We start from the raw sequence: 22,294 nt of genomic DNA, 5'->3' as shown, positions 1-22,294 counted from the left end.
AGCAAATGTGAATACAACCAAGCACGCAGCACCTCCTCAACGCTGCTGACAGCCAGTCTGCACTCACACGTTTTACCATAGCAATTAATCCAGATCAGCGTGAGTTTGTTTGTCTTTACCAAAAGATTTCAAGCAAGAAAAAGTTTGGCTGTTACACCCTACTGAGACACAGATTTGCTGCAGGTAAATATTTGCTCTCTTCTTTATGGGAATAGCGGAGACCAATAGAATTGAATTGAATTCTGAATCTAAAACAGTAGATATATCATTTTTTCTTTTTCATTATGAAGCAGAGCAATCTTTGTTCATCGATACACCCTTTAGACCCTTGCAGGAGCTCTTCACACGGCACTTTTGGGAAATCTCAACCTTTCATCACTTTAACATTTTTTCATCACTTTAGTCTGTCTAGTTTTACACTACAGAGGAAGGAAAGATCCCAGGGATCTCCATTTTCTTGAACTGCAAATGACTTCTTGAGCTACTAAAGATTTACACCCTGTAGCAGCAGCCAGCCACCAAAGTCTCAGCAGCCACAGCCGGGATTCTCCAAAGTGTTTTCTAACCTGGAAACTGAACAGGTACAATCAACTTTATGCCTTTTGAAGCATGACTGTTCAACATAATTAACATGTTTCTTACTTTCCTTTTACTTGTTTAATCTGTCTCAATTTAGTTCTGACTTAACCAACTGCAAAATCTCTGACTATATATGCAATAAAATCAACACAGCAATTCACATTAACAAATCAACATTTGTAAAAATAGGAGTGTTGTAACATCAGCTTAGTTCCCATCCAACTTCTCATGTAAAGCTCCAAAGAAACGCAGCAATGAGGATTATCCTGAGCTCCTTCGGGCTTAGTAAAGAATGACATTCTCAAAATGCTTCCACTGTATTTTAAATGTTGATCTTATTCAGCATTACAGCACGTTAGAATCTTTCAGCCAAACACATTCTCATCAAAACTCATCCTTCTTAAAAGCATGAAACTGTGGAACATTATGAGTTTTGGATATCTCTGCAACACCTCAGCTACATTTCTATTAAAACCATTTTTTTTGGTTGACATTATTATAGTAGGGCCCCTGAACGCTTCTGCAATGCAATGTAAAGAAGAAAAAAAATAGGGAAACCAGCTTTTTGAAAAGGGAGCACAAGCAGGCAGTGAGGCATTCAAGGGCTACTGTGCTGAGGTCACCAGGCTCTCTCTCCTTTCAGGAATGTATAGCTTGCAATATATATACAACAACCTGCTACCTATAGCTTGCAATACAGCATCTTCAGCAAAATACTTCACCATGGACCTCACCTTCATAAGAAATTCCTCTGATTTTGAGGCCACCCAAGACCCCAAATTTAGGTATGGTCTTAATACACCTCTTATACTGGAAAACCCGGGAGCAAGAATGACCAACATAGAAGAATTCGGGGGGAATTTGTAGCTGTATGTAGGAATAAGAAACCCCAAAATGAAAAGTAATTATAAAGTCCACTTGCTGCTGATGGTCAGGAAATCATAAATACAGAAGAGCTGCTGTTCAATAAAGCCAGGTAGTATAAGGAATAAAATGAAAATGCCTGTGAATATTCCAGAAAGGAAATCCATCTCTGCCCTGCTACAGGTACAGTGAAGCTCTCCTCTATGGAGGGAGGGAGAAGGGTCAGTGGAGAAAGGACTTTGTTTCCAACATACCATGGCATTTACATTCATAATTAAAATGCCCTCCTCTAACCTATTTAGCTCATCTTTCTCTGAATGCTCTGCCTTCCTTTGCCTCTAGGGCAGACTGGCCTATTTCATCTCTCAAAGACTCTCCCAAGGAACTTTATCTCCTAACATGCATCTACTGAGGATGCTCTGGTTGAGTCAGCAAAAAGAAAGAGGCATTTCTGGGGTGCAGTTTTCAGAAACTGCCGTAGGTTTTTACCTTACAACGCAAGTAAAAAAGTGTGTGAAAGGTGCTTATTCCTGCCCATTGACTGGGAGCATTCAGTCTGTATACTAACCTCAGACTCAGGTGTCTGCATGACTTCACTATGACTTTTGCAGTCATGAAGCAGACTTCAAATGCTATTCTTTCTCACTGAGAATAACATAGAGGAAACTGTTATCACTATGCAGGAAAAAGACAGGATCCTGGGAAAGTCACTAAGCCCAGTCTGATGGTCATGGCGCAAGGAAACACAATTACAGACCCATCATTAAATGCTGCTACAACTCAAAATGGGATAACATTTGCCATAGCTCAGACATGGCCCTCATGGTATATTCTCTGGCTTAAGGAACCAGCAATAGTTGCACCACCTTGTAAACGCAAAGGTTTATTTCAGAAACCATTTTGCAGACCTGGATTCACATCTTCTGAATTAACTGTTTTGTTAGTGACATTTGTTAGTGCTGGAAAGATTTGGCCTAGCTTCTTTGGGGCAATTACATAAAGATTTGCAGGGCAAAATGATTGTCTGAAAAGACATGCTGTATTAAACACATCCTCCATAGTTAAGAGAGGAACAGGATACTGTATTTCCTCACAGAGATTTACATCCAGAACAGATTCTCTTTCTAAACCCAGCTGATTTTCAGCAAAAGAAAAGCTCTGCACAACTAGAGGAAACAACTAGGATAATAACAGAGAAGGATAAGGAGGAATGACATGGACATCACCCAGGCTGTGGGAATAGCTTCATTTCTTTTTCCTTTATTTTAATGTAAGGCATATTAGAACAGGAGAGGACACAAAACAAAGCTCTTCTGCAGGGCTGCCAGCATCCATGTCAGCTGGAAGTGCAGCCTCCAACCCACGCTCGTGCTTGGGCTATCCTCGCAGAGAAACGCCAGCACAAGTCAGCTTGGGTGTGACATCCCTCGGCTCAGCCACGCTGCCAGCTCACCCGCCTGCCTGGGGTGTCTCAGGGGAAGAAAGGGAGCTCCTTGTAGTCCTGTCAGCAGCCACAGACATGTGGTTGAATTAGTAAATATCAACAGGTTGTCTGAAAACAGCAGGAGTATGTGTGGGGGGGCTAAACACAAATAACCAGAGAAGCCGCAGACTATTCCAGCAGTTAAATATAGGCTTCTACATCCTGGCAGGGTGGAATTTTATGAGGCACATAAAGAAAAAAACAGCACAGATTTATTCTTTTCATTGATTCTGCATGGTGTCTTTTAAAATGCATGGATTAAATCAGAATTAAAAGCTGCCTGCATGATTGTCTTCTGCATGTAGCCACAAATGAAGCCCCCTCAGTAAGCAGTGGTATTTCCAGTTCAAGGCTTCATTTGCATTATACACGCTTTTTATTAATTAGTGCAGAGAAAGAAATCATTCAGGATAAAAGACATCAGGGCCACTGGGATCAATGAAGAGGATTCATTGCACCAAGTGATCTGGATCACTGCTTAAGCAGGACACAGAGAAACAATATGGACTTAAGCAGGTCTAAGTTCATCCACCCAGGAAAAAATACAGCAAGCTACAGTAAAAGGGTGGGAAATACTATCCTGGGCTGTGACAACCCTCACATGCCTGACCGGATAACAAGCTATATGGGGAGATCCTGGGGTGCCAACAGCAAGTGTTAATGAGCTACACAAACAAGGAACACTGAGTCGCATCGCAGAGGTGTTATTACATCTGATTAGCCTCTGGTCCAGCTGGTACTGAAACAGTGTTCAGGTTGGCTTTCCACAATGAAAAAAGGGGTTTTGACAACGGTGAAATAAGTACAGGACTCCAGGCTCCATTTGTTAAATGTATTAAAGGACTGATAACACAGGGCTCCTTGCTGTATCTGACAAAGATATTGCAAAATCCCTGGTAACTAGAAAACACAGACTGAAACTAAGATGCAGATCCATGCCAGAGATGGCAGTTAGCTAGTGGAACAAGTCTATAAAGGCTGTGATGAATTCTCCAGACGAAGAGTGTTATAATCACCAGGACTGAATGTTTCACAAACTGGAATTAATTCACAGCATTGTGCAAAAGACTAACTTAGATTAGTTCCAAGCCCATTTACCTAACAAGCTGTAACTTTCTGAACATGCACCTAAGGAAAGATAGCAAAGACACTATTAAGGAATAGCTGCACATCTAGGAAAGGAAAGGTTTTGTAAAGATTATTACACTTGGCCAACTTAAAGCATTCAGAAATTGTGAGTCAAGGCCCCAGGCATCAAGTAACTGGCCTAAAAATATTGGTATTTTAAAAGGAAAAATATTGGTTCATTTTTATTTGCCTTCTGGCTATTTTGTCTTTTGAGCTTCAAGGTTAAAGCTCTGCTCTGCAATTGTGATGTCCATAAAGCAGAAGTCACTAAATCTAATTTATATAAATGCTGAGATTACTGCAGCATCATATGACTTCGGGAGTTCTTCAGGAAAACACCCTTTAGAATAAATTTCAAGATATCATCCTGATGATTATAAAGGTAATGTTTCCTTTAAAACCAGTCACAGCAAAAAAACCAAAGCCAAGCCAAAAAAGGAAATTAAGCAGCACCTACGGTTATCCCATCTCCTTCGACAGTTCCCTGCCAGTGTTTGCCCATTTCCAGCCACGTTTCCTTTGTCAAAGAAGGACTCGGGGGGACCCTATAGGTCTTTTCCATCCCTGGTATCTGTGAGTGCTTCTTCTGGATCAATGCAGCTCTGTGCTTCTCTCCTCTCTTTTCTGGAAGGCAGAAGCCTTTCGCATGGTCCCTGTCCAGAAGATGTCAGAAAGGATGGGCTGGGGAACTGATATGATCAAGACAGAGGAATGGAGATACTGGGATACATGAGATTCCCACCTGACCATGGGCAAAGCTGTTTCCATTAGCTTCTTTCCCAGGCCCCCTTGATGAGCTGAAAGATGGAATTTCACACCTCACTTGCCCTATAAGGAAAAAACAACCCCCACCCCTTCAGTTAACCTTATGAAACCACGTAGTCCCCTACCTCGACATTTTCTATCAAGGTTTTCCATCCCAGCCAGGTGGCTGGCAGGGAGCCTCCCCAGAGCACAGGTAATGGAGGAAGCAGTGAGCAAGGGCAGAGCCACAGGAAGGTCTGTGTTAGGGAGCAACCCAGCAGTATAACACAACCCCCATCCCTTCTCCAGCAAGCGCTCAGGGGCTGCCACCCAGCAAGTCCTCTAGTAGAGACTGATTTCCCTGGATGTCCCAAGGGTAACCTGTCTTTATCCTCTCCAAATAGGAATATTTGGAGCAGAGATCACTTTGTGAAATTGCATTTTAACCATCCCAGACCTGGGTAAGCCCATCCTGTGATGGAGCCTGACATGCGCACAGGGATGCACTGGAGTACAGCTGCTGCAGATGGAGAAATGACAAGTGATGAATGGCAAACAGGGATTACAATTGCTTCCTAAAAGCTTATGTCAGCCAAATCTTCCTGGGTAACAGGACCACAGCGGGAATCCTGCAGACCATCGGGCCAATTATGAGCTGGGATAAGCACAGAAGAAGGCAAACCAGTTCATACTGATTGCAAACAAGTCCAGGTAATGTCAGCAACGAATATTTCAGCGCACCCAAGCAACGGGGAAGGTTGACATCCCTGTGTCAAAAAATATAGAAAGAAGCCTGAGATGAGGATGAAGACCACCACTTTGCTGAGACCCAGAGGCTTGCTGTCTGATATCTGCACAGCCAGATTTCCCCCCAGTCACTAACACTGTGCAAAGCAAGGCCTCAAGATACAGTCTGCAAATGAGCAACTGTCCTGCTCATGCCTCACGGGCAGTCAGCAGGAACACATATGCAGGAAACATCCCCCAAAATCCAGGCACCATGTGAAAGGAGTCAAGAAGGGCCTGAAAATACCCACCTGCACATTAGGACCCAAACTGCCTTAAAGAAAGCATGTAAGAGACCATACACCTTATAACAAACCTAACTTTGATGAAACAACCCCCACCATGCCAACCTCCTAACCTACATCTGTAAAAGCATGCTGGAGTAGCCAGCAGGAATAAATGCAGAACGAGAGGTATTAAGGCCTTTGCTGAGTTGCAAAAAGATACCACTAAAGATTGTTTTAATAAGTCTGCAAAACTCAGCAGCTCCGCTCTGCCATGCTGCCAGTCCTCTGCTGCACAGCATATCCCTGCTGCATAGCATATCCCCGCTGGTGCCTCTGCACCTGACTGGAGGGATATTTCTCCACCATCATGCAAAGAAAACAGCAAACAGGGGTAGCAGGCATCCTCTCTGCAGTGTGATTTGGGAGTTAAACTGTGCTGCCTTATCAAGAATGAGCAGTGACAACCATCATGAGCTAGTGAGTTACTCCCCATAGCTGCTGGGGTGATCCTGCAGCACCCTGGCAAAGGCTGAGGACTAGCATGGAAGACAGCACTGAAATCAAAGGTTTTCCCAGCATTAACATTGCTGATCAGGCACCGGGGAAAGGCTCTGGAAGTGGCCACAAAGGGTTTCCCACTTGACATCACAGCTGTTCCAAGTTAGCTGAAGCAGTGTATGTAGCACCTGGGTCTGCTCACTTATACGGACTCAGCAGAACAGACTCTGTGAGTATTGAACCAGCATTTTCCAAGAGTGATAAAAATATCCAAATAAGTTCATTTTCAGTGGGGATGAATCTGCACGGTGGTGGAGATGTTTGTTGGTACCGCAAACGGCTGCAGGAAAGTATGGCCCCTGTTGCCCTCACATTTGTATAGCTCTTTCTTCGCATAAACAGACATTTTTGCTGAGGTCTTAAAAGTACTGTCTTGCTCTTAAAAAATTGCATAAACTCTGCACATGTTTGATTTGGGAATCAAAACACATGTGTAGCTGAAGGAAGACCAGTGATGCTCAGTGTAGGCACTCCACTTGTTACAGCCACCTTGCAACAGTCACCAAAGCCATGCTCTGAGTTCCTCTCTGTCTTGACACAAAGCCTGTCACTTCTGCAAACATGGAAAGGCAGAGCATTCACTCCTGCATTTCATGCCTTACACATTTTGGAAAGGAAGAGCCAAGTCAGCTGCACCACTCTTTCTATGTGCCTGTGCTGTGGTAAATTTACTGTGTGCAACTTAAGGTGATGCCAACAAAATCTTTGGAGATTCTGGGGTCAGAAAGACCCAATGAGGCAGCTTGCAACATGAAAACTACTCACATTCACACCAAACAACTCCAGCTTTCCAAATCCAGCAAAGTAACTGTCCAGGAGGTCAAAGACACAGCGATGAGACAGAGAAACACTTGCATTCAGGTACTGCAAGGCAAATGCATGGGCTCACCTCTGAAGGCAGGACCTGCATTGCTTGCAGGGATCAGCGCACAGCCACCAAACGCTCTGGATTATTTTTAATGCGCTTGGAATAAACCCGTGCTCACGGGGAGGCCTGGCATAAGGGGCCCAGTAGTGTGAAAGCCCCACGTGAGCTCTGTGGGAAGATTTAAGTAGGGTGTGTAAGTGGCATATAAGCTTTATAGAGCCATCTGGGAGATGTAGGTGCCTCCACCAGCCAGCCCTGCCAGCCCGGCCATGGGGTGTTATGTCCCCACCACAGGGTGTGATGTCCACACCACGCGGTCTCCACCATGGCTGTGTTTACACAAAGCCCAAGACCCACACATGCTGGCTCCTCCAGCAAGGGTAGGACCAGTTGCCCCTGCAGACCCCCCCACGATGGGCATTACCTGCTGACCCCATACTCTGGGGGAGGCTGGTAGCGGACCAGGGCCAGCTCTGCCCGGGCAGGCTGGGGGTTGGCATAGGCGGCCTTGAGGACGTCCTGTGTTGGCTGCTCGCCATAGAAGAGCCCGTGCTCCTGTGCCTTGCTGCCCGCAGCTGCTGCCTTGGCTTTGTAGGGGTACTCGGGCGGTGGGCCACGTGGGTCTGTGCCCTTGCCAGGTGGTGGGGCTGCCTTGAAGCCCTTCCCGCCTCCCGGGGCTGGAGGGTGCTGCTTAGCCCCATTCCTCTCCAGTGAGAGCTGCATGATCCTTTCGCTCAGGGAGCGGACGTGGCCCTGCTTCAGCTCCTTCAGTGCCTCATCCTTATGAGCCTGCCCGCTGTTGGCCCGGTTCACTGTCGGCCTCCCCTCCGTCCTGGACTTCTGGCTGGAGGAGCCATAAAAACCTGGGGTGGCAGTGGTGGCCGGCTGCGGGGGCTGGCCACGGAAAAATTGAGACTGAGCCTTGGCTTCCTCATAAGTGGGGAGCTCCTCGGTGCCGTGCGGGGGCTGCGGGGCCCGGGGCTGCTTCTCCATCGCAGCACCGTCCCCCTGGTGCTCCTGCCCCTGTGGTTCCTGCCGCCCTGATGGCTGGACCATTGGCAGGTCTTCGGGAGCAAGGTTTTCTGCGGAGGAGAGAGTGCTGGCAGTGCTGTTGGAGGGGCCGGCGCTGCCCGTCGCCTGGTGCTGTATGGCCAGCAGGTTCATGTTCTCGCTGGGGTTGCCATACCTCAGCCGCTCCTGGATCAGGCGCTGCAGGACGGTGCCGGCTGCCACCTCCTCTGCCCCTCGCATCTCCGTCTCTGGGACCCGGCGGAAGCTGGGTGGACGCAGGGTGCAGAGGGTCTCCTCGGCTGGGCAGGGAGAGAGAGGTTGCCATTAGCTCTGCTGCCCAGGAGTCCAATACCCCCACTCTTTCTTACCTGCTGCCTCCCATGGCTGTGACTCCGTCCCAGATGCACTTCAAGGCCAGTGCCCTGACAGCAGAGGAGGCATGGTTGGAAGCCACCAAAGGAGGCAGGGCCCTCCTCCCTGTTCATCCCCCCAGTCCTAGACCCTAATTCTGTTTGCAGTGAACCCTAAAAATATATTCCAGTCCCCTCCTTGGCCCTCCCTTCCATAATACTCCATGCATCCCATATCCAGAGCTCTGAACTCCCTTCCAAGTCAACAAGGGACAGTCCATGTCATAGGGAAATTTGGTATTTTCTAAAATACACATGATAGGATAGGACAGGACAGCATAGGATAAGATAGTTCAATTGGAAGTGACCTACAATGATCATCTCATGCCACTGCCTGACAATTCAAGGCTGACCAAAAGTTAAAGCATTTTATTAACGGCATTTTCCAAATCCCTCTTTAAACTCTGACAGGCTTGGGGCATCGACTACCTCTCTTGGAAGCCTGTTCCAGTGGAACAGGAGATACCTGGAGATGCCTTGCTTAGCTTAGAGAGGCAGCCTGTATGCCAATACTAAACAAGATGCTGTATTTTTGATGACCAAAGCCATACGTGTACTGCATGCCATAATAAAATAAACCATAAAATGTGTCACAGAAAAACTGTGAAATGGTATGAAAAATAAAAGGGTCCTAGCAGTCTAAATAAAGAATAATCTGTGCTTTGGCATCTTCCTCTAAAACTGCCATTTCCCTTCTGGCTGATAATGCTGTTTCTAAGGGAGTCAATACTAACTTGTAATTTTGCTGGGTCAGCACAAGGAAGACATTATGGTCGTAGATGTAACACCAGCATTTTCAAAAGAGCAGCTGCACAACCCTAACACAAGCTACTGAAGTAAATCAGAGCCAATGGCATCATCTTTGCACTACATACACAGTGGAGCTTGCCTAGAGCTAAGCATCTAGAACCATTTGGACAACGCTCTCAGGCACATGGTGTGATTCTTGGGGTGTCCTGTGTAGGGCCAGGAGTTGGACTCGATGATCCTGATGAGTCTTTTCCAACTCAGCATATCCTATGATTCTATGACATAGCCATGGCTGAGAGGTTTGAAATCCCTCCCTCCTGGAGCCCTCCTTCCACTCCCATCTCAAAAGTGCCGTAAGGTATCTGCCCGAGCAATGTCTGAGCCCAGAGGGATGTTCCTGAAATACTCCAGCTCAGACAAAAGTGAGAATAAACTCAGCTCCAGACAGAGTCCTCCAATGGCCCTAGGCACGAGGAGGTGCTGTTTCCAGTTCAGTTTTCTGAGATCATTCTTGGTAACTTTCTCTCTCCTGCTGTTTCCAATCCTCAGAGGAGTTCATCAGAAGGACTTACATTTGGGTTTTGGCATTTGAAAGTAGTTAAAAAACAAATTTTCTCTTGAGGTCAGGTATATTTCCCTGAGGTTTCACCAGTTACTGCACATGCTGTGGGATAAACCACATGCAACCCAGAGGCCAGAGGGAAAGAAAAGCCTTTGACTTGTAACAACGAGAATAGGTCATTGCCACTAACAATTCTGTGGCAAAGCCTTAAAGATGATTGTGGGGCTCAAGAAGGAGAGAAGATTCCCAGATTGCTTCATTCCATGCCTGTCCTACAAGATACACCTCTCCTGCTTTCCCTGAAACAACATTATCTGCCTGCCAGCCTGACTCACTGGGGTTGCAGCCCAGTCACCAGCTTTCAGAGGGTCTGTAAGCTCCTTGGAATGGTGTTTGAGCCAGGAAGATACACAGACACACACATCTCCATCTACCTCTGTGCTCAACAGCCAAGTATCCATTTGCTTTATGTATCCCTGCAGTTACAGCAAACTCTTACTGCTTTATTCATGTTATGACAGCACACAGCAGCCTCACCACACTGGACATTTTTGCAGAAAGGCAATAATGTCTCCCTAACATACCAGAAAGCTTACAGTCTAGGTTGTTAGGCAATGCCTGAGACAAGCCCGAGGAAAGTGGATAAAGCCAACATCACGCGGTCAAGGTAGCTCTTTATAATACATCAGGATTTCCCCTCCTGTGTTAGTCATGTCAGCATCCTGGGAGATGAACTTTAATTGCCTCTAACTGAGGTCCAAAGGGATCGACTACAGTGAGCTTTCAACAGGGTCCTGTTTTTTGCGGTCCTGCTCCATCAGCAAAAGAGCTGTGGACATTGGTCCAGCTGTGCAGTGAAGAGCAGCCATGCCCTGAAGGACCAGCGGAAATGCTGCATCCACCAGCACAGGTGACAAGTTATGATGGGTCATAACACTCTAGTCAAAGGTAACTCCTCTTTGACTCTACCAAGGATTAGAAGCTGGCCTTCAACTCCATAAATGTTATTTGTAAATGGTCTAAACTGCTCAATTTATGCTTTGGGAAGTAAATGCAGCGGGTTCATACAGAAGTGTGGCCACGCACTTACCAGCTTTTTCTTTGGCACTGATCACTTCAGCTGTTAGCGGAGAAACATCATGCCTGCCAGCAAACAACTGGTGATCCTGGTAAAGAAAGCCAGCGTCTTCCAGTACCTGGACGGGGCTGGTAGGCTTGTAACAAACAGATGTGGAGCCTGTAGGAAAAACGAATGGGATGTCAGTAAAGAAACCACTTGAATGATAAAATATGAAGCCACGACTTATGACAGAAATCCAAAAAAATTTTCTTGAGCATGGCTAGGGGTGGCAAAACCCTTCTGAGGCCATTGAGCAAATCAAGTTTTCTGTCCTCACCTCCCAGATAACACATTAGCTCTGAGGAACAAGAGGTAAACACCAAGTCATCAGTGCTGTTTCATGCACCAAACCAGCCTGGTCTTCAAGGTACAAAGCAGGGCTTATAAGAGCTAACAGTGATAAGTCACAAGCTCACAAATCAAGGCATGTCCCCAGAACATGAGGCCAAGAGAGCCAGCATAAAACTGAAAGAGGGAGTGGGTAAAAAGAAGGAAAGGTGAGGACACAGCCACACATTCAATAGGGCTAAAGTCTGTGAAAGGCTTTACCACAAAATCTGCTCATGAGTAATAGTTCAGCAATACAGAAAATTGCTGAGACATAAAATACAACCAGTGCTATCAAGGGAGAGAGTTTATAAATCACTTTGTCCAGATGTTCTTAATAAGGTAAGCAGCGGATGTAGCTGGAGGGCCATGGGAATTCGTCTGGCAGCCCAACTGCACAGGAGCTGCATGCCCCAGCTCCAGCATCCCACAGACATTGATGGCTGGACTGTGCTGGTTTTGGTTGGGATAGAGTTAACCTTCTTCTCAGTAGCTAGTGTGGGGCTGTGTTTTGGATTTGTGCTGGAAACAGTGTTGATAACAGAGAGATGTTTTAGTTACTGCTGAGCACTGCTTACATAGAGTCAAGGCCTTTTCTGCTCCTCACTCCACCCTACCAGCAAGGAGTCTGGGGGTGTACAAGGAGTTGGGAGGGGACGCAGCTGGGACAGCTGACCCCAGTTGACCACGGGGATATTCCAGACCAGATGGCATCACAGTCAGCAATAAAAAGCTGGGGAAGAAGAAGGAAGGGGGGCACTTTCAGAGTGATGGTGTTTGTCTTTCCAAGTCAGTGTTATGCATCATGGAGCATTCCTGTCCTGGGGATGGCTTAACACCTGCCTGCCCAAGGAAAGTCATGAATTAATTCCTTGTTTTGCTCTGCTTGTGCATGTGGCTTTTGCTTTACTTATTAAACTGCCTTTATCTCAACCCACAAGTGTTTTCTCACTTATACCCTTCCAATTCTCTCCCCCATCCCACCAGGGAGGAGCGAGCAAGTGGCTGCATGGGGCTTGGTTGCTACTGAGTCACTACAGTGCCCCAGCCCCTTCACAATCAGTGAGCAAGAACAAGCCCTCCTGGCAAGGAACAAGGCTCATCCTAAATCTGTTCTCAGGGGTACTCTCCAGTGTGCTTGTCTAAACAAGCTGATACAAAATGCATCACAGCAGTGTTAAGCCAGGAATGACATTGGCTTGACCTCATAATTTATGCCACAAATGACATTGGCACAACCCTACAATTCAAGAAAGACACAGACAGACTGGACAGGGTCCAAAGGAGAGCCACAAAGCGGGCTGTTGAACCTGTCTTATGAGGAGAGGCTGAAGGAGTTAGGTCCTTCCTCCCTAGAGGAGAAGCCTAGAGGGAAGCCCTCATCACAGTGTTCCCGTATTTAAAGGGGACTACAGACAGGACAGAGGCTCTCTCTTCACAAAGAGCCACATGGAGAAGACAAGGGGCAACAGGTACAAGTTGCACTATGAGATGTTTTATCTTGCCATAAGAATGAAATTCTTTACAGTGAAAATAATCATTCACTGAACAACCACCCCAGGGATGTGGCAGACTCTCCATCACTGGAGGTTTTCCAGATGCGACTGGACATTGTCCTGGACAATCTCATCTAAGCTGCTCCCTTTCCTCAAAAGGTTAGACCAGATGATCTGCTGAGGTCCCTTTCAATTCAGGCCATTTTATGATTCTATGATTTTTTACTTTCTACTTATTTTTTCTGAGCATTCCCTCGTTTTTGTAAAGAGAAAGTTCTTTGAGGTTCAAATCTCGGAGATGAGCATCTCCTGACCCCAAGAACCTGGCACAGCAGGGATACAGCAAAATCACTTTCCATTTACCCCACTGATTGTCATAGGTTTAGACTAAGGGAATGGTCACTGATCTCTGGCATGGCCACTGCCACTGCCAAGGGACTTGCTTGAGCAGGAGGTGGAGTGCTCAAAGTGGTACCAGCAAAGCATCCATCTGTCCCAATGGGGCATCTGTCCACCCCTGTGGGGCAGGAAGCCCACAGACACAGAGACCTGCAGCACCCTACTCTTTAGGAAAAGCAATTGGTCATGAATGACCTGGATTTATTAATCCTGACTGCTTGTTTGCGCTCAGCTAACTGCATGCTCACTGGCATATATGACGCAGGGAAGCTGCTTTGCTCCCCTCCTTACATACAGGTCATCGCTAACTCCATGCAACTGCATGGAGCAAGGCAGCAGGAGGGTCATGAGGGGGTAGGATCCAGCCTGTCTTTTCTACAGGCACGAAGACACTATTTTCTTCTGTGCCTAGAGGAGAGGAAATAGGCATTTCTGCAAAATGTTAATGAATTCATCACTTTACCATTCATATTATGCATGAATGTTTATGGCAGTTATCTATATTTAGAGAGCAAGAGGGAAAGACTGCTTGCTTGAGTAGATCTAAGCTGAATATGTTTGTGAAAACAAGCATGGTAGACTGGTCTGGAAATTGCACTGATGCTGACACAGACTCAAGAAAAATCTCAAGAACCCTAATTTCCAAAATTATTGGCCTATTCTGGTAGAGAATAGGATTAAAGACATCCTTCATTGCTTCTCCACATACAGTCCTGCACTGGAACTTGAAATCCTGGATGAAACAAGCGAGTTTTGAACCTGAGCCTGTTTTATGAATAAAAAATAGACTGAGGTGAAACAAAGAAAATCTGCACACCCAAGGAAGATGAGCAGCTTCAAGCATTACAGGCAACTTGAACAGCCTGCAGATTCTGGCTTGGCCTCACCACTCACCGAACAGAATTCAAAAGAAATAAACTGTTAGTAAAACTGTATGCTCGCCTTCTGCATTTCGAGTCTGCAGGTACCCTTGAGTCATGGCTTCAAATTTTCCAAGATGGAGAACAAAGACATGCTTTTTCTATAATAAGAGTAGAAATTCTCACCTAAACTTGTCTAACTTGTCTTTGGTTGTCGTGGCAAAGCAATATTCTACCAAAATCAGGACAGGTAAATTCCAGCATTTGCCAAACTGATCAGTTTCTGATCTCTCTTATATCAGAATCAAAATCAAGTAGCTTGAACCCAGCCAAAAACTATCACACTTTGTTGTACCCATGTTGATGTTTTATCATCATAAAATGATGTCATGATGTTTTATGATGTTAAAAATGACGTAAAGATATTTTATGTTCATTCACAGTAGGTTTTAATAAAATGTCAGATGTAACTGGCAAAGAAATGCAGATTTTGTGTAACACAGAAAATAGTCGCCAAAAGATCAGTCCTTGGCACACAGCCACAATCCAGATCATGAGCAATAAGGTACCACTTGGAAGTTTAGTGAAGCCTCATGAGCCATTTGGAGTACGGCAAAAACCTTTTTTCTTTCCCCCCTTGGTGTCACTGAAGCCTCCCAAATCCCAGCTCCCCTCTCTGAAGGGAAAGGCTTTGCTACACCCAGCTCTATATGGGATGCAAGGTGCCCATCCCACGCTCAGGCACTTGTTCCTTCCCCAAACGTCCTCATTCCTTTACAATGCTCACCAAAAGAGCAATTTTCATCCCTACAACTGATTCCTGGTGCCAGACCAGTGGTGTCCAGCAGTCATGAGTAAGCAGTCGGTTGAGGGCAATCTAGAATGAAGACCATCATCACTCCAAGGACATGTCCCTGGGGAATGGCTTTCTACCCATATCTAGTCCAAATATCCTAAGACACAAATCACAGCTGCTGCCCCGTGTTTTGTGACTGCCACTACCAAAAAGAACTGGCCTCATCCTGTCTGTAGGTGCCTGCAGGCAGCTGCCAGCTGTGCTGTGCCCTCATCCTCTCCCCTCCCAAAGCCAGCCCAGCCCCCTATAGCCCCAGCATGCCAGGACGCAATCCAGTCCATAGACATCATGTCTTCAACTGCCATATATCCAGTGTTCCTTATAGCTAGCTCTGTAAGACATGACCACATCTCTGGCCTAGTTCAGTCCTTTCTAAATTGGGTAGCTGCTCCAGGCCTTCACTTCTGCATCTCTACCAACTCTCCTACATCTAAGTGACTGCCTGACACCAATTCATTTGTTTTCTTTTCCTTTTTCTTTTAGATAAGCATGCTTTACACTGTACAGAAGCAGACATATTATCCTGGAGGTTACTGCATAGCAGTAGAATTCATTTGAAGATTCAGAACTATTTAAATGAATCAGTCGCTAAGATTAACACCAGACAGTCAGCCAGGACCCAGAGACAGAGGAGCAACACTTAATCATTTCCCGTTTCTGATGTGGTTTCAGTCTGGTTTTGAAAAGGATCTAAAGCAAAACCTCATAGGAAGCTCACTGCTGTGACATTAGAGGAAAGCCATGTTTTTAAAGCAATAACAGCATCTCAAGAAACAGATTTATAAAACAGTCAGATAAGATGGTTTTCTTACAGCCAAACTGTACTACTATTCTCGTCTTCAGTAAAACACCAAAAGATGCCCATCGTGCAAAGACAGTTTGCTGCTATTTAGAGGCAACACCTCAAGGCAGAGCCCAGGTAATGAGTTTCTACATTTTACCCCATTGCCCACCCAGGTACCATACTGTGGCTGCCTGTAGCACAGTCCATGCTGCCAGCACATATGGCTCCTTCTCTGCCACATAAAGCCACCCAGCCAAACAAAACCAGAGTTGTGCTCCAAAAAATCCTCTTTCAAGCGGTTCAGAAAAGACTGAGGTATTTCAAACACCATCCAAAGCAATCATCTGAAATTAAAAAGTAAGGCAGCTTTGCACTTTCCTATAAACCCTGCCACAGTTTGTAAGGGAAGTCCAAAAATGACAGAACAAAAATTACATCGTTTCCAAGCCCACATCTGTCCTTCTGTCTCATAGCCAAGCCAAAAAAAGTATAACTACTTTATTCCACATTTAAAATATTTTCTATTCCCTGTTGCCGCATAAAAATCTCAGGTCAACAAAGGAAGATAATTATTTCAGGAAAACAACAAAAGGACAGTCAAAGCATTGCAGGGTTCCAGGGGTTGCATGAAGGCTGTGCCATGAATTGCCAAGGATGGACCCATCAAGTCCCTCCAGTGGGTCACAGGGACCTTGTCGAAGCTGGACACCCCATCCTGGCCCAGGAACCTTACTCCCAAGCATTGGCCCAGTCTTAAGAGCAGGGATTGCCATACCTCAGCCACACAGCCATGCCACTCTCCCAAGGCTAGGAGGAAGATCTGAGTTTCCTTTAGCACGGAAAAAAATAACTCAAGTGTGCAACTTCTTGGTTTAGGTAAAAAAATTGGACTTCTAACAACATAACAAGGGATGTTCTTGGTACTTTCAGCAGCTCTCCTTCAGTAGTGCTGCAACTCCTTTGCATCCCCAGCTCCAATGAAGTGCAGAGACTCAGGCAGCCACTGGTGATTGTTTTGCATCAGCAGGTCCCCAGTCAATGTACAAGTTTTCTAGGTCAGTTCTGGGGCCGACAGTCATTTCTGGGGTGGCTAATTCATTCTCACACCCCAAAATTCTTCTTGTGAACTTCACATCCACTGCAGGACTCCAAAGCCCTGAGAGGATTAAAAAGCATCACTAATATTATTTTCACAGGAGCAGAGCAACATCTTGCAGGACAGAACTCCAACACATATAATGTACACCAGATGTGAGTGAATAGCACCTCTCATTTCCCACATGAAAGCCGGGAGAAGCTATAATCCTGTGCCTGGCAGGATTCACCAGACCAAGCTCTCCCTCCGCAGCTCACCACCCTGGGGAAAGAAATCTTCATCTCAGTATTGGCTCCAGGATCCACATTGTGCTATTCCCTTGCTCAAGAAGAGTTCCTGGAGTCTACCATCCTGGGTACTGTCATTTCACTCTCCAGAAAGTACATCATCCAAGAAAGCACTAGAAAGACTAATAAGAACAGGCAATGGAGGCAGCCAAGCCCCACCTCTCCCAAGGAATCGTGCTAACACATCCAAATTTAACTGCCTACAAGGATGAACACTTTTCATGAAGCTTCAGCCTCACGTGCTTATTTTCATATGTGCTTCCCCTCAGCAAAAACCAAGGCAGACAAGAAAAAAGGTTACAGGAGAAGCAAAGCAAAAGTGCCTTGCAAGCAGCTCCCAAACCTGGCATGAGATCAGATGGATAAAGGAAAGCATGGAGCCAAGTCTGCCTGCCCGGGAGATCCTCTTGGATGCCCGCACTTCTCCGCCCTCCCAATGGAAATCAGGTGCGCGGGCATGTGGGGGCAAACAGCGCCTATCACTGCTCTTTCATCTCAGACGGTTACAGATTTTACAACATCAGAACAACCCGCTGGATTTTCCCTCATCTCAGGCTCATCCCAGAGAGGCAGGGTGCAGGCAGAGTATTAACATCACACTTCCAGGCACCAAACAGTTATCTGGGCATTAACCCGAAAGAGGAAGGGATGCATATTCCTTAGGCAGCCACGCTAGGCTTTGCACAAATATGTGCATTTTTAAGGTCTCTATGTATTATAAGCTACAAATTTGCCTTTGCAGCTGTAACATTGAGTCTACTATATGCAGCCAGCCTAAATTTATTCAAAGAATTGAATCAATAATTGAAACTTCTGCTTTGATCAAAGTTGCCAGTGGCACAATGACGACTCATGTCAGTGTTGCTGCTCTGAGATAAAAGGGTAAGTACTACAGAGAGTTGAAAGCAAGGGAAGAAACTGTCAGTAAAAGAGTGAAATACAAAGGCTGAAATGGAGCTCACAAGTGAGACAACGCTTCTGCTACAGCCGCACCACTTGTCAGCACAACGACTGTCTGCAGACATTTTCACTACACCATAAATTCCGATTTCCAAGCAATAAAAAAACCTCCAAGATAAAAATTCATCATGTAAATTCTTAGAGAAGAAATTTTTTCTTCCACTGGGGGGAAAAAAAATCATCAATCAGCTAAAACATACAGACAAGACACTTGCAGAGCAGGAGTTTAAGCTATGATTAACTTTGCTGTACTTACTGCCTTGAAAAACGATCATGCTACAGAAAAGCACTGGCATGATCCATGTCACTTGGACATTTAAGCCCTTCCATTAATTAACCAGAAGTGAAATAGGACCTAGGACTGTGGATCATTCAGTCTAGTTCCTTGTTACTTTGAGCAACTACATTATAAAACTCCTTATTTGAATTGAATAAACAGCATCTCGAAGAAGAGGAATTTTTTTCAGCCCATTTGGAGGAGGTTTCAGGATCTCTCTTCCTCAGATACACACAAATAGTCCTCTTGCTTCCCACTTGCAGTCACTGACATTGCTCTTTATCCATCTATTTTTTTTGCCAGTGGTGTCCTTTAGGTTAAATAGCTTTCTCCCTGAGTCATTCCCACAAACTTGCAGTGTACAAAGGAGCCTGGGATAAGGACAGAACAAAAATAGTACAGAGACTGTACAGTACTCTCTAACTGAAAAGGCAGACATTGAACTCTATAGTATGGATCTTCAGATTTCTAGAGCTTTTCCATTTTTTTTAACACAAGCAACAAACCATCAGCTAAGGATCCACATTCATCTGATCCGTGTGAAGAATTGCTTGTGATAACCCCACACTGAGTGGAGTCTCTGCACTGTCCTTAAGTGTCAAAACTTAAGGCAAAAAGAAGTCAGACCTTCTTCCCACCCAATACACATTACGAGTCTTCCCTTAATAAATCATTACATGCAATGTGTACACAGCAACTTTTAAAATGCAGAAATTTAATAAAGGTATTATACGTAGAAATGCTAACAAGATAATTGCCTTTAGTTCTTGCTCCCAGATGGCTCAGTTCAGATTTAGAATAGGGAAAATCACAGTAACAGCCAATGACGTGAAGTCATCATCTCAAAAATGGCCCCAAAACAGTGCACATTGCAGGTGGGGGGGACACATCCCAGGTGACAGGACACGTCACTGGTAGGGACTCTCTGTCCATCCCAGGTAGCCATCACGGGGAGGAATGTCCCCTGAGAAGTGCCTCCCTGCTTCTGAGGGACGCAGCAGTCCAGACCAGGTTCTAGGGGAGACCTGGATGTCTCCTGCCCTCCATGCAGTTTGGGGGACCCGCATGTCATACCCTAGCCCAGCAGAGACTTAATTGAAATATCTGCTCACAACATACCAAATAAAGTGGGAGAAGAGAGGCATAACAGTTTTTTAATTACTTCAGTTAGTTCAGGTCTTAAATAGAGACTGAATTGCAGTAAAAGCATTTTAATTCACTAAATCATTCATTAAATGAAATTAACAACGGCATTATTTTCCAGCCTGAGACTGGATCACTGGAGTTACTATTGTGCTAGCCAAATTGGTCAGAGCAGATGAATCCCAAGTATTGCTCAATTATTTAATCCCACGCTGTGTTTTCCTGAGATGTGGCATCCCCCTGTAGAACACCACCCTCCTCAGCAGGTGCTGCCTTGACCCATGCTGGTCATTCCTGCCTGGCTCGCGCAAGAATGACATGCTACAACTCCAAGATGTGGCACAGACACTCGTCCAGAAAGGCACAGTCACACACCGTGGTGGGACATATCCAAGCTAGACAAGGCCACCAAGAGCCAGAAAATGCTGCAGGACCTTCTGCCGCTCACGGGATACACCTTACTGTGTGGCAAAACTGTTCTCACATGTGCTGATCCAAATCTGGAGGACCTTCACCAGCTTCTACAGATTTACTCCAAATTTACACTCACAGAAGCATCTCACCTACTGAAAAAGTCACTAGAAGGACAAAAAAAGAAAATATACTCTTCCTAAATGTAACATTTTAATAGAAAAATTGCCCTAAGATTTTTTTTTTTAATAGAGGTGATGTTGTTCTTGTTACTATTACTTTTGTTTTCTATCTACTTCCATCTATTTCTACTTCTGCCCTGAGTGAAAAGCAGGCTGCTCCATTTAAAAATTCAGGACACAAATGGGAACCAGATTACATCTATCCCAAAGCTGCCAAAAAGCAATTGCTGTATGAAACCGAAAATCCTCCTGGGATTTTTCTCAAATCCGCAAAATATTCCCGAGCACTAAAGTTTCCACTGGGACTATTACATTAGCAGATATTCTGTGTGTGAAAACCTAAGTATGCAGCCGTTCTCCTAATGGTTTCCAGGACAAGGAAGCTGTGCAAGGCACACACTTTCACCTTAGTACCAAATATCATTTATACCAGATCTAGCCTTTAAAGTGAGTTATACACCTATCAGTGAAAAAAGAAGGTACTGTGGACTCAGGCTTTCGTATCCTGAGGAAAGCTGCAATGGTCAGTAGTAACATCTCTGCATAATCCTGAAATTCTGCATGCAAACAAAGTCCAGTTTTGCCTGAATCCCCTGGGGTTGCTGCTGGGACCCCTACAAAGCCCCTTCAGTGTCTCCTCACTGGAGAAATGCAAAGCTTTAGCTCTCTGCTGGTGTTTCCTCACAAAGCAGCTCTTGCACAGAGCACCAGAGCTGTATCTGTGCACCCAACCCTCAATCCAGGATGCAAATGTGCAGAGGGTTTGGTCCAGATTGCTGGGGGGGGGGGGGCAGGACTCAGGAACTGCCCCCATGCTTGTCCACAATGTCACAGGTGGAAATAAAAAGTAAATGAGAGCAACCACCAATCCTGCAGATATTTGGGCTTTGGAGAGACAACACTTGACACTTTGGGTTGAAGCTGCCCTCCTCCAGCAGCTGAGCGCTTTCCAAAAGAAGCAGGAAAACAAAGTTCCCCATGCCAAATGCTGGCAGACATCAGGACTGAGGAGGATGGACATGCAGGTGATGGGGGGGAGGGTCCCACTGGCCCCACACAGCCTTGGGAAACTGGGAGGCCTAGCCCCAGCAACACTGTGGGGCACATATCTCCCTATTTAACAACCTAAAACCAGCTTCCCTGAATTCACTCCCTCACACCGCTGCTCCAGTCAGGGTTGAAGATGAGGAAGGCTGGGCAGGACATGGGGTGGCGGGGCCACAGCTCTTGCCCACCCAATATTCCTTGCCCTCACCACTCCAACGTTTCTCAATAAGGTATTTACAGGACCTTTTAAAGAGCTTTTCTAGCCATTGGCAACGACTACAAATATATGCAAAAATCTATATTATATATAAACATGTATAAAAATAGAAATAAACATAAATATATATATAGTGGTCTATTTTTTATTTATATATATGTAGCCATATATGACTACATATATAAATATATAAAAATATATAAATATATATATATAAATATATATCTACATATATTTTATATATATTTAATATATATATAACTTTGTATCTCCAAGTACACCTATGAGCAGGAATGGTGCTGCCAGCTAGCTGTACCCTGGAAAAATCATGGGACTCATGTTTACAGCCACCCTTCTCTCAGGAAGCTTTTAGGCTTATTTTTATACATAAAAAGACAAAACCTGAGCTCGGTGGATGCTTGAGAAGGGTCTTGCAGACCCCCAGCCACTAGGTCCCGGTCTCAGGCAGCAGCTGCCCACGGCTCTTGGGATGCTCACACAGCACCAGGAAAGAGAAAAATAACCCCTCTTTCCATCCAAAGAGGAAAAAGCCCAAGCAGTGACCTTCCTGTACTTAAAACTATGAATCACAAAACCTGGCAGAAAGATTCGGGCTAAATTCACGTGGGTTTTTTTTTTCTTTCAGTGCTGCTTTCTTTTTTTTTTTTTTTTAGCCGAAGTTTAGCTTTGCTCGCTGCATGGGTAGGAAGGTGAAGTATAAAAAAGTTCCCTCGCACCATCCCCCTACAACAACGTGAGAAAACGCTCCTCCGGCGTGGGAGGCCCCTCCTGCGTGTCTCCTGTGGCCGGCGCTGCCGCCCCACGCTCCCGCGGACCCAGCAGGACGGGACGGGACGGGACG

The 22,294-nt window shown here is 45.5% G+C and overlaps 1 protein-coding gene across 1 annotated transcript in view; it reads right to left on the bottom strand.

The window, feature by feature from the left end:
* AMOTL1 (angiomotin like 1) overlaps positions 1-22,294 on the bottom strand; it is an 84,200-nt gene that overhangs the window by 34,108 nt on the left and 27,798 nt on the right. The window contains exons 4-5 of the mRNA XM_029960962.1: positions 11,061-11,207; positions 7,662-8,547 (exon numbers count right to left, since the gene is read on the bottom strand). Of these exons, the coding sequence (XP_029816822.1) occupies positions 7,662-8,547; positions 11,061-11,207 (1,033 nt within the window). The remainder of the gene's footprint in view (positions 1-7,661; positions 8,548-11,060; positions 11,208-22,294) is intronic.

Source organism: Manacus vitellinus, unplaced genomic scaffold (genome assembly GCF_001715985.3).
Source record: "Manacus vitellinus isolate BGI_N305 unplaced genomic scaffold, ASM171598v3 scaffold_2_pilon, whole genome shotgun sequence".
Taxonomy (NCBI): Eukaryota; Metazoa; Chordata; class Aves; order Passeriformes; family Pipridae; genus Manacus; species Manacus vitellinus.
Note: the sequence above shows the minus strand (reverse complement) of the source record. Positions and strands in the feature narration are given on the sequence as shown.